This window comes from Bolinopsis microptera, chromosome 5 (assembly GCF_026151205.1).
Source record: "Bolinopsis microptera isolate Bmic1 chromosome 5, MBARI_Bmic_1.0, whole genome shotgun sequence".
NCBI lineage: Eukaryota > Metazoa > Ctenophora > Tentaculata > Lobata > Bolinopsidae > Bolinopsis > Bolinopsis microptera.
This window is the reverse complement of record NC_087076.1, coordinates 12292870-12310911: the sequence shown is the minus strand read 5'-3', so window position 1 is coordinate 12310911 and position 18042 is coordinate 12292870. Positions and strand designations below refer to the sequence as shown.

Genomic DNA, 18042 nt, shown 5'->3' with positions numbered 1-18042 from the left:
AAGTTAAATGAGGGTTTCTAAGAAAACCATCAATTCCTCAGTTTTAAAAAGATATAATATATATTATATGTACGCCGGAAAGCTAATATCGGAATTTCTTGGCTCAGGGTCAAGATAATGTTTGCAAAGCCCATAAATACCACAACAGCAATTATACGCAATATGACTGCATCACAAGATTCGATTAACATGATCGCAACGTTGGCATATTATTATTCATTATTAAGTGAATATTATTCGCCCTGAATTTTATTTCATACCCGTTGATATTATATGTATTACGTTTTTCACATCATCAATAGAATACGAGAGAAAATCTTATGATCTAATGATATAAGCTCTTATAAGTCACCAAGAAAATAATGCGAGTAACATTTAATTAACGTAATATATATAATACTAGAAACCCGCTAGTCGAAAGCTTTTTTTTGTCAATAAACTTTCAAAATGTTACACAAATACATCATTTATTTCAAAGAAATATTTCTTTGTTCGAGGAAATTTTAAAAATCATTTATGTTTAAATTTCTCTAATCTCTATAATTATCTAGCTCTAAGTTCTGTGCTGTAGAAAGTATGGATTTTATTTGACAATGACGGCAAAGTAGTATGTATTCAGATTCTCTAAACTATACTTTCTACCTGTTCCACTAATTCTATATTCTTGAGTTTTAGTTCATACGCAGTAGTATTACCCACATAGTCGATATATTACAAAGGTTTCTAATCCTCTGTCACTACCAAATAATCCTATATACCAGATGTCATGACTGTAATGTCATGACTTCAAATTGCAAAACAGTTCTCTGAGTAGGCATAGTGTGGCTCACTTACTCACTACCTAATTAATATTGTGTCCTACAATTATTGAACTCCTAATACAGTCCGGATACCGTGTTCGTGCTTTGTAATATTGTTCACTATATAGCCCGGGTATACCTATAACATTACGTAAGGGAAGTGTTAGTTCCCGGATACCGTGTTTGTGCTTTGTAATATTGTTCACTATAGCCCGGGTACCAGCTATAACATTACGTAAGGGAAGTTTTAGTTCCCGGATTATACTGTGTTTGTGCTTTGTAATATTGTTCACTATAGCCCGGGTACCAGCTATAACATTACGTAAGGGAAGTTTTAGTTCCCGGATTATACTGTGTTTGTGCTTTGTAATATTGTTCACTATATAGCCCGGGTATACCTATAACATTACGTAAGGGAAGTGTTAGTTCCGGTGCTCATAATTATGTACTCATATTTTATGTTATAGTGTCTCACATGGTTTACTGGTTTTACATTATTATACTGTTATAAATATGCTCCTTCACTAACATTTTCGTTATATATCTGGTATTCTGTAACTCAATATTGTACCTATCCTCGTGATTCTGTTTTACGTCAAATTCTCATTTTTCTCTCTTGATTTCTTCTTTGTATGCTTCCTGCATGCTGATATGTTGAGTTTTTGTCTATTTTTACCAGGTGCAACAACGGTCATAGATGGTGACTATTGTCCTTTTGCAGATTGTGATGTAAAAACTAATTTCTAAATGAAATGAGTTGTGTAAATACACGTGCTCACAAGTCACAACACTATAGTGTAACCATGGTTACACTACCACTTGGAAACATACTGCAACACGATACACCTTTTACTTGATATTCTTTATCTTGCTCCTTTGCTCTATCTTTATATCGTTCCACATAGATGGTGTTCCCTTGACTGCATACCTTGCAAGCGTGCTATTCTTGTAAGGGTTCATGTCGCTATATTTTTGTTTCGTTGAAGAATGTGTGCTGAATGATGTTAGTTCACACTTCACACTGTCTAACATCCTTTGTCTATTTTCCCATGACACAACACATCAATCACCTGATTCTTAGTGTTGTGTAGAATGTTGATAAGTTACTGAAATTAGCATTGTTCAGCATGTACATTGTACTACTGTTGTACAATTATGTTGTACAATTGTGTTGTATTCATCTTGCGTTACTAGTTGGCAGTGTAAGTTAATCATATGTGTATACTTGTACATATGTTTTGCTGTCTGATGATCTACACTATACATAATACACTATACATAATACACTAGCACACAGGCTAAACTGTTTTATAGTATACCATTCTTTAGTTGTGTAGACAGTACGTGCGAGTGACGCTTGTTTGTTGTTTCCTAGGTTACTAGCAATTGTAATTTATACGATAATCATATACTTTATAATTCATACACTTGAGTAAAACGGCAAGAAGAAACCTTAGTGATTGCTATTAGATGATGCCATCTCAGTTGACGCCAGCATGATGTGTAGGTGCCAACCGGCCCGTATCATCACTTCTGCTATCCTATTGATATGTATATCGGCCCCAATGGTTTCTATTGGATACATTTATTGTAAATATAATATGTGTATAAATAATATACCAAGGGCACCACTGAATGTCGTAATTTGAGCCAATATATGGCCTGTTTGCAGATTCCAGTTCTAGACTGGTTTCTATAGAAACCAGTGTTGTATTTTATATAGACTCTTAGTCTAAGATAAGATGATATAATCCTAGATTCTGCATAAAGGGAATTAACCGTTCCTTCGACTTGTTGACTTGTCTCAGCCAACAAGTCAAGTTGCTAAGTAACGGTTACTTCTCAGAAGTGTTACTTCCCGTCAGGAATTCCTTGCTCCACCCATTATAGTGTCAGAGATTGTAGAAGGAGACAGAAACTTTCCTGATTTCTAAATAATCCTTGCTGATATGCTATGAAGTATTATATTTTGTACCCTACAGATACATACTTACATACTTACATACTTACATATAAACAGTCAAACCAGAGCTATCAGAATATGTACATATGAGCAGCACTAGATAGCAGTTCACCACAATACTTCCAGAGAGTTTGTCTGGTTTCCTAGGAGACATTGAAGGGGGCCGCTTGGTACGGGGTAACCACGTCACTTATGTGATGACATGACTAAATATAAACTTACCCTCACCCACCGCTGTTAATCATGTGCCCAGTGCCACTATTATATATATGTATATATGTATGTGTGTAATTATATGTAATTATATGTAATTATAAGTAATTATATGTAATTATATGTAATTACATGTAATTATATGTAATATAATGTATAAGTATAACATTAATTCATTAACATTTATTTGAAATGGTCGCCATTACCTGATAGTTACAATATGCCCGACAAATTATCAATTTGCAACATTCTTGTCATCCATTAAAAGCAAAACATTTGGAAATAATTGCTCTCAAAATAAGAATTTTATTTTATTTTTAATCTCTCAATTTGAATTTAAAGATTTAATAAGCAACAATGTCTGTAAATATGTCTATCAATTTTGGCAATTTACATCAATGACTCAACCTAGAAGATTCATAAGCGCCATCCTCCGGTGTCCCCTGAGTATGTACCGGCTAAGAAAACCTGAATTTAAATTACAGAATTATATTCGATGCAGTTAGCAACGGTGGATTCCAATTAACTTAACGGTTCACGATTTTGATCTTCGAGTAAGCCCTGAGGATTGAACTCGTGGCATTTCCAATCGAGAATCTACCGTTAGTTTCAATTAAGGTTCCTTGTTAATGCCCATAGTTATAGTCTCCTAGTTGAGCACTTTTGCGGGAAACGATATCATCGCGTATTTATAAAAAACGGCCTCAGTCTATCATTTTTCACTATGGAGTAATAATATCTAATATCGCTAGATAATACAATTCACTTCATGAACTATAAAGATCTAACTTTATTACTTTATATAGCTTTATAACAGTACTGAATGGTTAGTTGAACGAGTGATCACTACCAGCTGTGACCACGAGTGACCACTTCCAACCGTGACCACGAGTGACCACTTCCAACCGTGACCACGAGTGACCACTTCCAACTGTGACCACGAGTGACCACTTCCAACTGTGACCACGAGTGACCACTAGCAACTGTGACCACGAGTGACCACTACTAAATTAACGTGTGCAGCATTGTGGGAAGATGATGGAGTACTCCGCCAGTATCCGGGTATGTGTTAATATTTATTTAATAAATCATATTGATATTATTGAATATATGAATATATAAATTTATGTAATATCCTATCGAGGCTCATCGCGGGTTTACTACTATTATACTAAGCTACCACTACTACTACTGTAAATATTGTTGGATCAAATTGTTGCTTAGTAGATATAATATTCATACGTAATAAATATAATAAATCTATAATTTAATTGTATAATTTTCTGTGAACGATAAAAAGGAGATACAACTATTAGCTGCGACTATGACACTTCACTCAACATTCAGGAATCATCTTAACGCAGCAAATATAGTTGCTGTGATCAAGTTCAGCCTAGACTATGTTGGTGGAAGTTAAACCAATATAAGTAACCAACCTATATATAGGTTGGTTACTTATATTGGTTTAACTATATATGTGCAAGTTGGTATTGAAAATACGTCATGTTGGTATTATTTGCCATATAGCCTGACTGACAATGTTTCTTCTTTTCCCCATTTAGAATACAAAGATTAGTACATTTTAGCTTATGATTAATATTATATTTTTATCTATAGTTTACCTAGACTAGATTGCACACTAATACCAACGTGTATTTCCAGTTGGAGGCAATGTCCACACAGCCAATAGGACCCGCTCTCCGACACTCGTTTGGGGTGGCTATCAGTGGGTGTTTAATGGGGATTACTGTGGCCTACTCGGCTGGAGCGCTGGATGATATGGGGGACGACTTTTACCTCAAGAAACCCTCCACTACTCAGCAGATGATGTTTTCTGTGAGTTTTACTGGATTTATCTTACCTTATTTGGTAATTATACCGCACCCGCTCAAAGCTGGTCCCTAAGTTTTGAGCTTTTAGTATTATTCTATTTAGCGGGCAGCTTTTCGCGGGTGGATATGAATTGTGGTACATATTATACATTGTACATTGTACATAAAACACTGTACATAGTACATTGTACTTATTGTTAGGAAGGGTTTCAATTTCATCATGTTATTTGCTCAGTCGACTTTGGACTTTCACTCGGCTCATTTAACAATATCCGTATATTTCCATCAATCTGGTAAGTTTGTCAACCACAAAATTAACTCGATCCGTTTCAGTCTCTAGCAGCTTTGGTAGCATTTCTGTCAGGATTGATATTCGGAAGATTCGTAGTTCACATCGGAAAGAAGCATGCGTTAATGATTTCCGCTCTATTCTATTTCTTAGGGTAAATGTATTTGATATTCAGATAAGGATCATGCTCAACAGCTAGTTGCTAAGCAACAGCTAGTTGCTAAGCATATAATAATTTTAGATATCAGTTGTAAACACTTTGAATATGATTTATTAATGGGTCTGTAAAGATAGCATATACAAGTGTCATACAATTAAATCCCGATTTACAGCAAACCCCAAATTACCGCGGCCATTTCTTTTCTCCCAAACTCCGCGGTAAATCGGGGTATCACTGTAATTAGTGATTCAAGTGATATGTAGTTTGAGTAGTCCTACCTCTCCTAAGTGATATACGTGGTAAGTAACTAAGTTACTAAGTAACTAAGTTACTAAGTAACTAAGTAACCCCATTACCCACCAGGTATTCTCTAATAGCGTACAGCAAAGAGTACGTGCTCTTATTTGTGGGACGAGGCATTACTGGACTGGGACTCAGCATCACCTGCCTCGCTTTATCCGTATGTTAATTATTACTAATTAATTAATTAATTAATTAATAATTCGATATGATCAATGAATGGAATCTCGATCAAAGAATGACACTTATAAAGCTTTACAATTGAGAGTTACTGGATATTATGATCTATTTATGATCTATGTCAGCCCAAAATAGTTATTTTCTTAAACCTCCTATTTAACTGTAGTTCAACTATAAACTTATAAATCAATAGTTCATCTATAATAACTTAGTTAAACAAATGATCTGAAAAAGAATTACTATAAATTCCTATTGAATCCCATTTGATGATTCTTTCAAGATGATTTTATCTGAATAGACTCAATGATGACAAGACAGACAATGTTATGTATCTTGATCATAAAATTGTCATCACTGAGTCTATTTAGAAAAACAAAACAGACATTTTCTTGAAACAACAATTCGATAAACTAAGATAATTTCAGCCCTACATCTCAGAGATCTCGCCAACAAAGCATAGAGGAAAGTTCGCATCGATTATGCAACTGCAGGTACGAAAATCAAAACATTGCACATCATACCCGTCCTCCCAAATGCCGCATTTACTATATCATTATATCATTATATACCAACAATCACGCACCACGCCGCCCCACGCCACCCCACACCGCCTTCATCATAAATGGGTCACGCTTCCGTCAGGCTTTTATTTGCTGCTACTGTCTAGCAAATATCTATTCAGTCGTCAGTCGTGTGGGTGGTGCACTGGTGCAGCTATAAGTACATCCCTCCAGCTATATATCATAATAGTGCCGCTATTATATATGGTTGCTTGATAGGCATAATATATAGTGCCACGCTGAAAAAGGTGTGGCGCTGATAAAAAAAGGTATGACGATATGAGTGTTCTCGTGATTATCCATTCAATTTGAAGCCACCATGATGAAAATAGTCTTGAGATGTTGCAACACTATAGTGCTGCTCAGTTTCGCAATCTTATTGGGAAGATATACAGTTTGGGCTAAAGTGACTGGCTAGAGCGAGGCTGGTTGTAAAAAAATATGTTTGTACATCTGTGGTTTGTGAAAGGTCAGCATATTCATTTACTGAAATCAAAACCTTAATGAGCGAAATCAAAATACCATCAATAAACATGACACTATTTTAACAGGTGCAGTTGGGTATTCTAGTGATATACCATCAATAAACATGACAATATTTTAACAGGTGCAGTTGGGTATTCTAGTGATATACCATCAATAAACATGACACTATTTTAACAGGTGCAGTTGGGTATTCTAGTGATATACCATCAATAAACATGACACTATTTTAACAGGTGCAGTTGGGTATTCTAGTGATATACCATCAATAAACATGACACTATTTTAACAGGTGCAGTTGGGTATTCTAGTGATATACCATCAATAAACATGACACTATTTTAACAGGTGCAGTTGGGTATTCTAGTGATATACCATCAATAAACATGACACTATTTAACAGGTGCAGTTGGGTATTCTAGTGATATACCATCAATAAACATGACACTATTTTAACAGGTGCAGTTGGGTATTCTAGTGATATACCATCAATAAACATGACACTATTTTAACAGGTGCAGTTGGGTATTCTAGTGATATACCATCAATAAACATGACACTAATTTAACAGGTGCAGTTGGGTATTCTAGTGATATACCATCAATAAACATGACACTATTTTAACAGGTGCAGTTGGGTATTCTAGTGATATACCATCAATAAACATGACACTATTTTAACAGGTGCAGTTGGGTATTCTAGTGATATACCATCAATAAACATGACACTATTTTAACAGGTGCAGTTGGGTATTCTAGTGATATACCATCAATAAACATGACACTATTTTAACAGGTGCAGTTGGGTATTCTAGTGATATACCATCAATAAACATGACACTATTTTAACAGGTGCAGTTGGGTATTCTAGTGATATACCATCAATAAACATGACACTATTTTAACAGGTGCAGGTGGGTATTCTAGTGATATACCATCAATAAACATGACACTATTTTAACAGGTGCAGTTGGGTATTCTAGTGATATACCATCAATAAACATGACACTATTTTAACAGGTGCAGTTGGGTATTCTAGTGATATACCATCAATAAACATGACACTATTTTAACAGGTGCAGTTGGGTATTCTAGTGATATACCATCAATAAACATGACACTATTTCAACAGGTGCAGTTGGGTATTCTAGTGATATACCATCAATAAACATGACACTATTTTAACAGGTGCAGTTGGGTATTCTAGTGATATACCATCAATAAACATGACACTATTTTAACAGGTGCAGCTGGGTATTCTAGTGATATACCATCAATAAACATGACACTATTTTAACAGGTGCAGTTGGGTATTCTAGTGATATACCATCAATAAACATGACACTATTTTAACAGGTGCAGTTGGGTATTCTAGTGATATACCATCAATAAACATGACACTATTTTAACAGGTGCAGTTGGGTATTCTAGCGATATACCATCAATAAACATGACAATATTTTAACAGGTGCAGTTGGGTATTCTAGTGATATACCATCAATAAACATGACACTATTTTAACAGGTGCAGTTGGGTATTCTAGTGATATACCATCAATAAACATGACACTATTTTAACAGGTGCAGGTGGGTATTCTAGTGATATACCATCAATAAACATGACACTATTTTAACAGGTGCAGTTGGGTATTCTAGTGATATACCATCAATAAACATGACACTATTTTAACAGGTGCAGTTGGGTATTCTAGTGATATACCATCAATAAACATGACACTATTTTAACAGGTGCAGTTGGGTATTCTAGTGATATACCATCAATAAACATGACACTATTTCAACAGGTGCAGTTGGGTATTCTAGTGATATACCATCAATAAACATGACACTATTTTAACAGGTGCAGTTGGGTATTCTAGTGATATACCATCAATAAACATGACACTATTTTAACAGGTGCAGCTGGGTATTCTAGTGATATACCATCAATAAACATGACACTATTTTAACAGGTGCAGTTGGGTATTCTAGTGATATACCATCAATAAACATGACACTATTTTAACAGGTGCAGTTGGGTATTCTAGTGATATACCATCAATAAACATGACACTATTTTAACAGGTGCAGTTGGGTATTCTAGCGATATACCATCAATAAACATGACAATATTTTAACAGGTGCAGTTGGGTATTCTAGTGATATACCATCAATAAACATGACACTATTTTAACAGGTGCAGTTGGGTATTCTAGTGATATACCATCAATAAACATGACACTATTTTAACAGGTGCAGTTGGGTATTCTAGTGATATACCATCAATAAACATGACACTATTTTAACAGGTGCAGTTGGGTATTCTAGTGATATACCATCAATAAACATGACACTATTTTAACAGGTGCAGTTGGGTATTCTAGTGATCAACGTTCTAGCAGTGCTCGACCTTTCCTTCAGATGGACTGCTTGCATTACCTCCTCTATTGCTGTTCTCAATCTCTTTTTTATTGCTATCGCTCCTGAGACTCCAAGGTAATAGGCCACCATCAGTGTTCTTGACATTTTGTATTTTCTGTGAACTCATGATCATGAACACCTTTAGAGTAAACTGTAAAGAACAGCAGTAAGTTGAACAATTCAAACTGTCCGATTTGCACGATTGAATGTTTTTAGCGAGGACTTACATTCTAGTTAACATAAGTCTTGTGGGAACCTATGCATGGTAGACCACAGCAAGGCCGAGCAAGACAAAGCTACTTGTCTATGTTACTGAAGGAAGTTGGGACAAACTCTAAAGAGGAACTGCGAATCCTGATGCGGGACAGGGATATATAAAGGGGGTTATCTGGCGTAGATCGGACTTAGTTCCGATGACCGACATAGTTGATAGTAGTAGTATAAGCTTGCTGGTACGTATGTGCTTGCTGGTACGTATGTGCACAGCTATTTCACTCCACACTTCTTATCAGGTGGCTGATGTCTAGAGCTAAAGTTAGAGAAGCAGAAGCAGCATTAGATACTCTGATGGAGGAGGACCCGGACTTAGTTAATGACGAGATTGAAGTGTGAGTTGTTTCATTCTTTGGGATTGGGATTGATGACAAACTCGGTTATTGTAATGACCACGATAAATTCGTTTAATTGTAGACATCTCTTCTGTCAGTCAACACAATTAGTGATAATTATGTGACATAATTGTTAAATAAGAGGCATTAATATTAACAAGCCTCAAACTGATAATAATATAAGTCTGGCTATTTGCCAGGTTTTATTGTGAGAAAAAGAGATTTTGGAAGATTTTGGAAGGTTTTGGCTGCATTCTTGAATCTTGACCATTGACCAATCGGTGAGGTCGGTGAGAGTGACACAAGTCGCCATCAGGGTACTGTAAGAAGTATATCCGGAGGAAACTTTAATGCAATGAATATTTTTAATATGTACTACCGGTAGGACATATTCCAATTTAAGCTTTCCGCGACCCAAATTTCACTGCTTTGCCTGAATTTTTGTTGAATGACCATCTTACAAGTTCACTGAGGATGACACAAGACACGATTGAGGTATTCAAAGTTCTATTCACAAAGAAAGCTTTGATGAACGGAAAATCATCAGAATATAAAAAGATATTTTCGAAGATTATGGACAGAAGCTTTTCTGCCGTCCCCTTGACCGAAATTTCGCGGTTTCGACTGAAATTTTGACCAGTGACCAATCAGTGAGGTCGGTGAGACTGACACAAGTCGCCATCAAGGTACTGGAAGCAGTATATCTGGAGACAACTTTGATGCAATGAAAATTTTGAATATGTCCTACCGGTAGGACATATACGAATTTCTGCTTCGTTTTTCACGTCTCCACGCCCTCGAGTTCTGTTTCGTAGGGGCAGCCCTAGAGTCTCACGCCCTCGAGTTCGGCCCCTCTCCCTGATTATCCAGCTCACATACATCTTATTAACAATAGCCTCACTATTCCAGGCTACAAAGAAGTTGCAGGATGGACGTGGTCAGTGAGGAGAATGGTAGGGTTCCCTTCTTTAGTTCTCAGAACCTTAAACCTCTGTTCATCATGTGTGTTATCATGGCTCTCCAGCAAGGGACCGCCATCAACGCTGTTAGTAGTTACATTTCTTGGGTATTAGTTAAATTTCTTATAGTATTGCACATTATTCAGATTACCTTTTTTAATCTGAAGATGAACTGATTCCGTATCATTTCAAAATTACCCATAAAAGTGCAAGAAAACTTCCGGCAGATTACGCGATTCCTCCAAGGGGCCATCTACTTAGGACGTCCGACAAAATCACAGATTTTCAGACCACCCCCTCCCCCTGTCCGGGTGTGTCCAAATTTTCAAAACCACCCCCTCCCTATTTGCCGGACGTCCTAAGTAGATGGCCCCCAACCAACATAATGCCCATATTTGTGTTTTTCTAATAATAATATCTAATTATCCACATAATAGTGCCTATGTTTGTTGATGAACGTTATTGTTTCAGGTGTTAGCGGACTCTAACAGGATATTCAGAGAAATAGGATTCACAGAGCCGAGGACCTGCACTGCTGGGATGTCAGCTGCGTTTCTTTTGTTCACTTTCGGGAGTGCAGCACTGACAGATAAAGCGGGTTTGTGATGCATGAATTAAAATACATTGTCTAATCAATCGTTGAATAGTCTGGGCCGGTACCGATTGTTGTATTCTCATTTCAGTTGCCGCAACTAATTTCCAAATTAATCAGGACGAAAACTACTGCTGACGGTATTCGCGGTTCTGATCGCATTCTCCCTCGGACTATTTTCTCTGGCTGGTTTCCTCAACAAAGGACTCCACATGGCTCTCCTGACCCTCTCACTCGGAAGTTACGTCTTCTCATTCTCCATGGCTTGGGGCAGCATCCCCTGGGTCCTGTCAGGGGAACTGTTCACAGTGCAGAACCAGGGTCGTGCTATCTCTATAGTCTCCGCGGTTAACTGGACCTTCAACTTTTTAACAGTCTTCACCTGGCCCCTGCTGGTTGATGCCTGGAGCCCTAAGTGGGTGTTCCTAATGTACGCAGTGTTCATGATCCTAGGGGCTGTGTTTGTTGCCGTGTTTCTGCCGGAGACAAAGGGGTTGACTCTCCACCAGGTGACGGAATTGTTCGCCGCGGATGCTCCACAGTATGTGACTGTTGTTCACAGGGTGTCAAATGAGAATAGCAGTGGTAATATAAGGGGGGCAAGGACCCAAAATAATCAGCCTTACATGTTTTAGTTTTGTTATTTTGCTTTGTGATCGTTCATTCGCTTAAATTATGATAGATGTTATATTCCTTTATTGAAACTCAAGTCTGACAGATTTTAAAAATTGATCCGAACAAACCAATCCATCAATACCATTTGCGGGGAAAAATATTCAACCATCTAAAATTCAAAATTATGCTGTGTGTCAGGTCAGGGTTTTAGTAATAGTAAGGGAATCTTTATAATTCTTATAGTCGCGAAATTTTGGGATGATCATTGTTTTGTAGTTTCGTATTTTTGCAGTGTTTTAGTGATTGATTACAGACTTATTTAGATTATTTTGTAGTTGTCGCGTGGAGTATTTATTTTGATTTTTTGGTAAATCGTTTTTGATAAACAATTTTTGTAACAATTTTCAGACTTTTTATGACTATGTCTTACTGTCTTAACTCTAAACTAAGCCATTGACTTTCAGCTTTTTTGAGTACAAATAAACCGTTTAAAATATAATCGTTTCTCCTTGGTGTGAATACAGTTGTTGGGTGGTAAATTTTATGTATTTAAAACATTGTAAAATGTGATTGTTGAAATTCATAATTTTAACCATGCTTCATTATACATTGTCACCATAAACTTAGCTCCCTTCATTTCAAAATCAGAAAAAAAATCGTGTACCAAAAATTGCCACAAACAAATACTTAAGTCCAGCTATAAGTATAACTATAATAACTGCAGTATCATGCAATACACAAGTTTTATCGCCAATGACGGCGAAAAAGATTAAAAACTAAAATAATGTGAAGGATCGACCATAATTTATTGATATTGTCGAATTATAATATGATAAAATTGATATAATAAATGTTTGTAATATCCTAATAATTCCTATTGAGGCATATGCTGACATGCCACCCCATCGCAGGTTCACTACTACACGCAATGTCCGGTCAAATAACGTCCGATACTAGGTAGATCAGTAACATGTCCTTGCTGTGTGCTATTATTATTATTATATGCTAATTAGCTACAAGTAAAACTAAAAGTAGATACGCGTGCCTCAACACACTCCCTTACGCATTGATAATAATCTCCACATTCTCCATCCTCTTCTTAAACTCAAGTGCCTTTTTTAGTGCCTCATCTCCGGTTGCCTCTTCGTGTTGACTCATCAACTCGTGGCCTGAAAAATAAGTTATAAAAATTTACAAAATACCGAAACATTCAAAACAATGAGCAAAAATTAATCCGAATCGTTTAAGGAAAGGGCTGCAATCGAATTATGATAGGTGTGAACTGTGAAATAGGAGTATTAAGAAGTAGTTACAAATAGTAACTCTTCGTGTTGACTCATCAACTCGTGGCCTGAAAAATAAGTTATAAAGATTTACAAATTACCAAAACATTCAAAATAATGAGCAAAAATTAATCCGAATCGTTTAAGGAAAGGGCTGCAATCGAATTATGATAGGTGTGAACTGTGAAATAGGAGTATTAAGAAGTAGTTACAAATAGTAACTCTTCGTGTTGACTCATCAACTCGTGGCCTGAAAAATAAGTTATACAAATTGGTTGACTTTATTGAGAAAAAATCAGTTACTCTGCAACAACCAGCACGGGTTCCGCTCAGGAAGAAGCTGCCTTACCCAGCTGTTAAGTCACGTAGACGATATAGTTCAAGGTCTTACTAGAAATGCAGACACTGACGCTATATATTTGGATTTTGCCAAAGCCTTTGATAAGGTCGATCATCGGTTACTGCTTCTGAAAATGAAGAGATTGGGGTTTAATGAGAAGGTGGTAAACTGGATCCGATCCTTCCTGACTGAAAGGAAGCAATGTGTTGTGTTAAATGGTGTATCATCGTTTGCTGCCGCAATCCTCAGTGGAGTTCCACAAGGCACCGTTCTTGGGCCACTGTTATTCATTCTGTTCATAAATGATATGAAGCTATGTGTTAAAGGGTCTGTCATCAGATTCTTTGCTGATGACACTAGGATTCTTAAGCATATCTACAGTTTGGCCGACAAAGATGTCCTGCAGGATGATCTCAACTCTGTTGTTAATTGGGCTAAGTGCAACAACATGGCCCTTCATGAGGATAAGTTTGAGCTTCTTGTTCACAAGCATTTTCCAAAGAATTCCTTGTTTGATCATCCATTCGCCATCCAAGCTCAAACATATGAAGTGTCTAACGGAAACATGCTGTACCCCACTCAAACGGTGAAAGATCTAGGAGTGACAGTTTCCGCTGATTTGTCCTGGACCCCACACGTCAACAGGATAGCTGAACGCGCAGGAAAAGTTGCTTCTTGGGTGCTAAGTGCGTTCAAAACGAGAGACAAAGCCACCATGATGACTCTGTACAAGTCTCTCGTTAGAAGCCATCTGGAGTATTGCTGTCCTCTGTGGAATTGCTCTAAGAACAAGGACATCCAACAGCTAGAAGGGATTCTGCGTACGTTTACATTGAAAATAGATGGCACCCAGCACCTCAACTACTGGCAGAGATTAAAGGCCCTAGATCTGATGTCATTGCAAAGAAGAAGAGAACGGTATTTAATCATCAACATGTGGAAAGTTCTGCATTGCAAGTGCCCTAATGATATTGGTATCCAGTTCTCGGTGACTCTCAGACATGGCCAAAAAGCAGTTGTGCCCAGTATAGCTAAATCCAGCAGTCAACGTAATCAAGCACTACATGACAACTCATTTGCAGTCACTGGACCTCGATTATGGAATGTAATCCCAACACATATGCACACCATCGAGGATCCTATGCAATTCAAAGCGGCTTTAACGAACTTTGTGAAGTCATTTCCGGACGAGCCTCCAGCTCCAGGATACAGCCGTCGGAATGGAAACTCCTTGCTTGATTGGAGTGGTGATAAAACAGTTTCTACACTGTCCGGGGGGTCGACTTTTTCGATGGCCCGATAGAGGATTCTATGAAACCCTACAAAGTAACAAAGTAAGTAAATTTACAAATTACCGAAACATTCAAACCAATGAGCAAAAATTAATCCGAATCTTTTAAGGAAAGGGCTGCAATCGAATTATGATAGGTGTGAACTGTGAAATAGGAGTATTAAGAAGTAGTTACAAATAGTAACTCTTCGTGTTGACTCATCAACTCGTGGCCTGAAAAATAAGTTATAAAAATTTACAAAATACCGAAACATTCAAAACAATGAGCAAAAATTTAACAAAAATTGCGCCCGTTGTTTCGTTTTGGCGGACGCTAGATTTCCATTTCACATTTACTATAAATTTAAGTATAAGCTCCAATCAGCTCACTTCAATCTTCATGATAATAATATTGATAAATTATGCATCAAATACGGGAAAAAATTCAGTTCAATTGCCGTAGAACTTAACTTGTATCTGTAATTCAAGAAATTATCAGCAAAGGTAAACTATACTCGTATACACATCAATACACTACGCGTGCCACGTACAAATTGGGCGTATTACCTAATTGTAATATTATACATTACATGCATCGTATACATTAAAACACAGTCGCGCCGCGCATTCATAGATCACAGGCTATCTATACATCACATCTCCGCAAGCAATCCTCGCGCGCGCGCAACTTTTTCGTTGCTTGGTAACGAACGGAAGTAAGGAACACGACATACTCAGACCCACCTACTGCAATCTCCAAAAGCCACGTTTTTCTGCAAAAACCTCCATTTGTAACCTTTCACTATTGCCTTTTTTCAAAAGGGTGAAAAGGAAAAAATTAATCCGAATCGTTTAAGGAAAGGGCTGCAATCGAATTATGATAGGTGTGAACTGTGAAATAGGAGTATTAAGAAGTAGTTACAAATAATAACTCTTCGTGTTGACTCATCAACTCGTGGCCTGAAAAATAAGTTATAAAGATTTACAAAATACCGAAACATTCAAAACAATGAGCAAAAATTAATCCGAATCGTTTAAGGAAAGGGCTGCAAATTGCAGTGCAATCGAATTATGATAGGTGTGAACTGTGAAATAGGAGTATTAAGAAGTAGTTACAAATAATAACTCTTCGTGTTGACTTATCAACTCGTGGCCTGAAAATAAGTTATAACAAAAATTTCGCCGCGCTTAAACCACGCACGATAAATTTTTTTTGCGAATTACGATGTACTTGTATACCTTTAATTCTTTTGAGTGAAAAGTGTGACTGGAAAAAAGTGCAACATATTTATATATACTATGTTATTTATAAATGAGTGGGATTTGTGCATGGTAAAAATTGACGATTTATTTGACCAATGTAGCTTAGCGCTGCGCGCATCAACAATAAATGAATCCAGAAAATTGCGGAAAATAACTTTGCGAAGGAGGAATTTCACTGTAATTAATTAACACATGGCTAGCGTTGCGCGCAGCATAACAGACGCTTCCAATACACATAATTATAGAGGAGTGGTCTATATAAATATTGCGAACGAGCAGACTTTTGTCATCAACGCAGGTCCATCGGGCCACCTCATAAGCTCATATTGATATATCCAAACCCGATCACTTATTCCTTACGATCTTTTTGCCTTCGGCAAGAGTAGGGAAAAAATTAATCCGAATCGTTTAAGGAAAGGGCTGCAATCGAATTATGATAGGTGTGAACTGTGATATAGGAGTATTAAGAATTAGTTACAAATAGTAACTAGAAGTAACTATAGTTTTAGTAACTAGTTACTACTACTAGTACTACTAATGACATTATTTCAGCTTACCTGCTGTGATTCCCCACTGGTCACACTTGCTAAATGAGCTCGAGTGAGGTCGACCAGTGCCCGGTTTCAGGTTCTGCCAATACTCCTTGCTAGCTCGGGCTCTGACCTGTTGGACAGGTTTTATCATAATGCTGGCAAGCATGACCGTGTCCCTTATTAGTTATCAGATCTTTTAGTTATGACCCCAGTTATTACTGGAGCTCTCTAAATTATTTTGTTCTGTAGCGGTTCAGTTCTCAAAACAAAGCCTGGTCTGGGTTCTATCAAAACAAAGCCTGGTCTGGGTTCTATCAATAGAGCTGTTTTGAAATAACACTTACACAAATCTGCAGCAAAACTACATATTACTAACCCAAGGTTTGGTGTTCATCAAGAGACACTCGCCCCAGTTGATGGCACCAGCGGGCTGGTAGCCTCCCCTCTCTGCTGACAGTTCCTCACTTACTGCTCTGATGTGATACGGCTCAAACCCACAACACCCTCCAATATATCTGATACCTATGAAGAAATGGATGTACTTTATTTAGGAGTTTTGTGATGGTGTTAAAAGATCTCTCATACTCACAGGGAGCCGGGAGGTGCCTGCTAACTGATTCGAAGAGAACAGATAGATCAATAATTGGATGATGATTAATCATTCTACATTCGACTGTCACGTGACTTTTTTAACCCGTTCTCTAGCTGGTCTTGAACGACTATTCGAAACCCTAACCTTCTAATCTGATCCCAACCCTAACCCTAACCCAATCCTTAACAAAAGCATATGCTGAAACCCTAACCCTAACGAGAAATTAGACTTACTTCCTTATATGGTCATATCACGTGATCGAGACAGTTTTTCGCCAATATCTCGTCAGGGAAGCATTTTAACCCTATGTAATTGGGAGTGATTCGGAATCAGTGTCCGAAAATACATCGATTGAAGTTGGTTTCAACTGTCGGGGGCCCTTTTAGAACAATCTGGAAGTTCGACTGTAGAGTGATTTAGCACGCTCGTAAAATAATTGGCAAATATAAAGTGGTGTACACACGTTCATACACACAGTTATTCTGTTATATACAATTGTAAGCCTCTTTGTTAACAATAGTCTCGCGATGCAAAGGAGAATATTTCAACTAATGTTAAGGTTCGCTGAGACCTATTAACGGGGCATGTTTTACATTTTCTTATTGTCCTGCTGGTTAAACTTAATGTTTATTGTTTGTTGACCAGCCTCATAGAGCTAGCAGTAGCTCCGTGAGGAGCTGGTCAGCATACCTACAATTTATTGCATATTTTTTACACACTAACCTAACCAGCTGATGGGCATATTGATTATCATGACATAAATGTTATTTATAATGAATCTGGTTTCT

General features: G+C 37.2%; 3 protein-coding genes across 8 annotated transcripts in view; 1 reads left to right on the top strand and 2 right to left on the bottom strand.

Annotated features, from left to right (window-relative positions):
* The window catches only part of LOC134815965 (secretagogin-like), an 85627-nt gene that overhangs the window by 21047 nt on the left and 46538 nt on the right, over positions 1-18042 (bottom strand). The gene's annotated exons all lie outside the window — the stretch shown is intronic.
* LOC134815962 (facilitated trehalose transporter Tret1-like) lies at positions 3787-12565 on the top strand. The gene is made up of 10 exons (XM_063824594.1): positions 3787-4038; positions 4639-4812; positions 5142-5251; positions 5621-5717; positions 6163-6228; positions 9144-9274; positions 9712-9807; positions 10717-10852; positions 11238-11364; positions 11479-12565. Exons 1-10 carry the CDS (start codon positions 4012-4014, stop codon positions 11991-11993), a joined length of 1479 nt encoding a protein of 492 aa, XP_063680664.1. The 5' UTR covers positions 3787-4011; the 3' UTR covers positions 11994-12565.
* Positions 12476-18042, bottom strand: part of LOC134815963 (betaine--homocysteine S-methyltransferase 1-like) — a 39906-nt gene continuing 34339 nt past the window's right edge. For 2 of the 5 annotated variants that reach the window (XM_063824596.1, XM_063824599.1), the window contains exons 7-9: positions 17039-17184; positions 16687-16792; positions 12476-13142 (exon numbers count right to left, since the gene is read on the bottom strand). In XM_063824596.1, coding sequence (XP_063680666.1) covers positions 13033-13142; positions 16687-16792; positions 17039-17184 — 362 coding nt within the window. In that variant the 3' untranslated portion in view covers positions 12476-13032. Of the gene's footprint in view, positions 13143-15758; positions 15827-16686; positions 16793-17038; positions 17185-18042 lie in introns of those variants that run through there. The other 3 variants (XM_063824597.1, XM_063824595.1, XM_063824600.1) reach the window with 2 other exon arrangements.

Bases quoted from the DNA above. Each gene is read 5' to 3' on its own strand.
- LOC134815962 (XM_063824594.1), top strand. From the start codon at position 4,012: ATGATGGAGTACTCCGCCAGTATCCGG. The intron at 5,252-5,620 runs GTAAATGTATTT...ATTACCCACCAG, and splicing joins GCTCTATTCTATTTCTTAGG to GTATTCTCTAATAGCGTACA. The intron at 5,718-6,162 runs GTATGTTAATTA...AGATAATTTCAG, and splicing joins TCACCTGCCTCGCTTTATCC to CCCTACATCTCAGAGATCTC.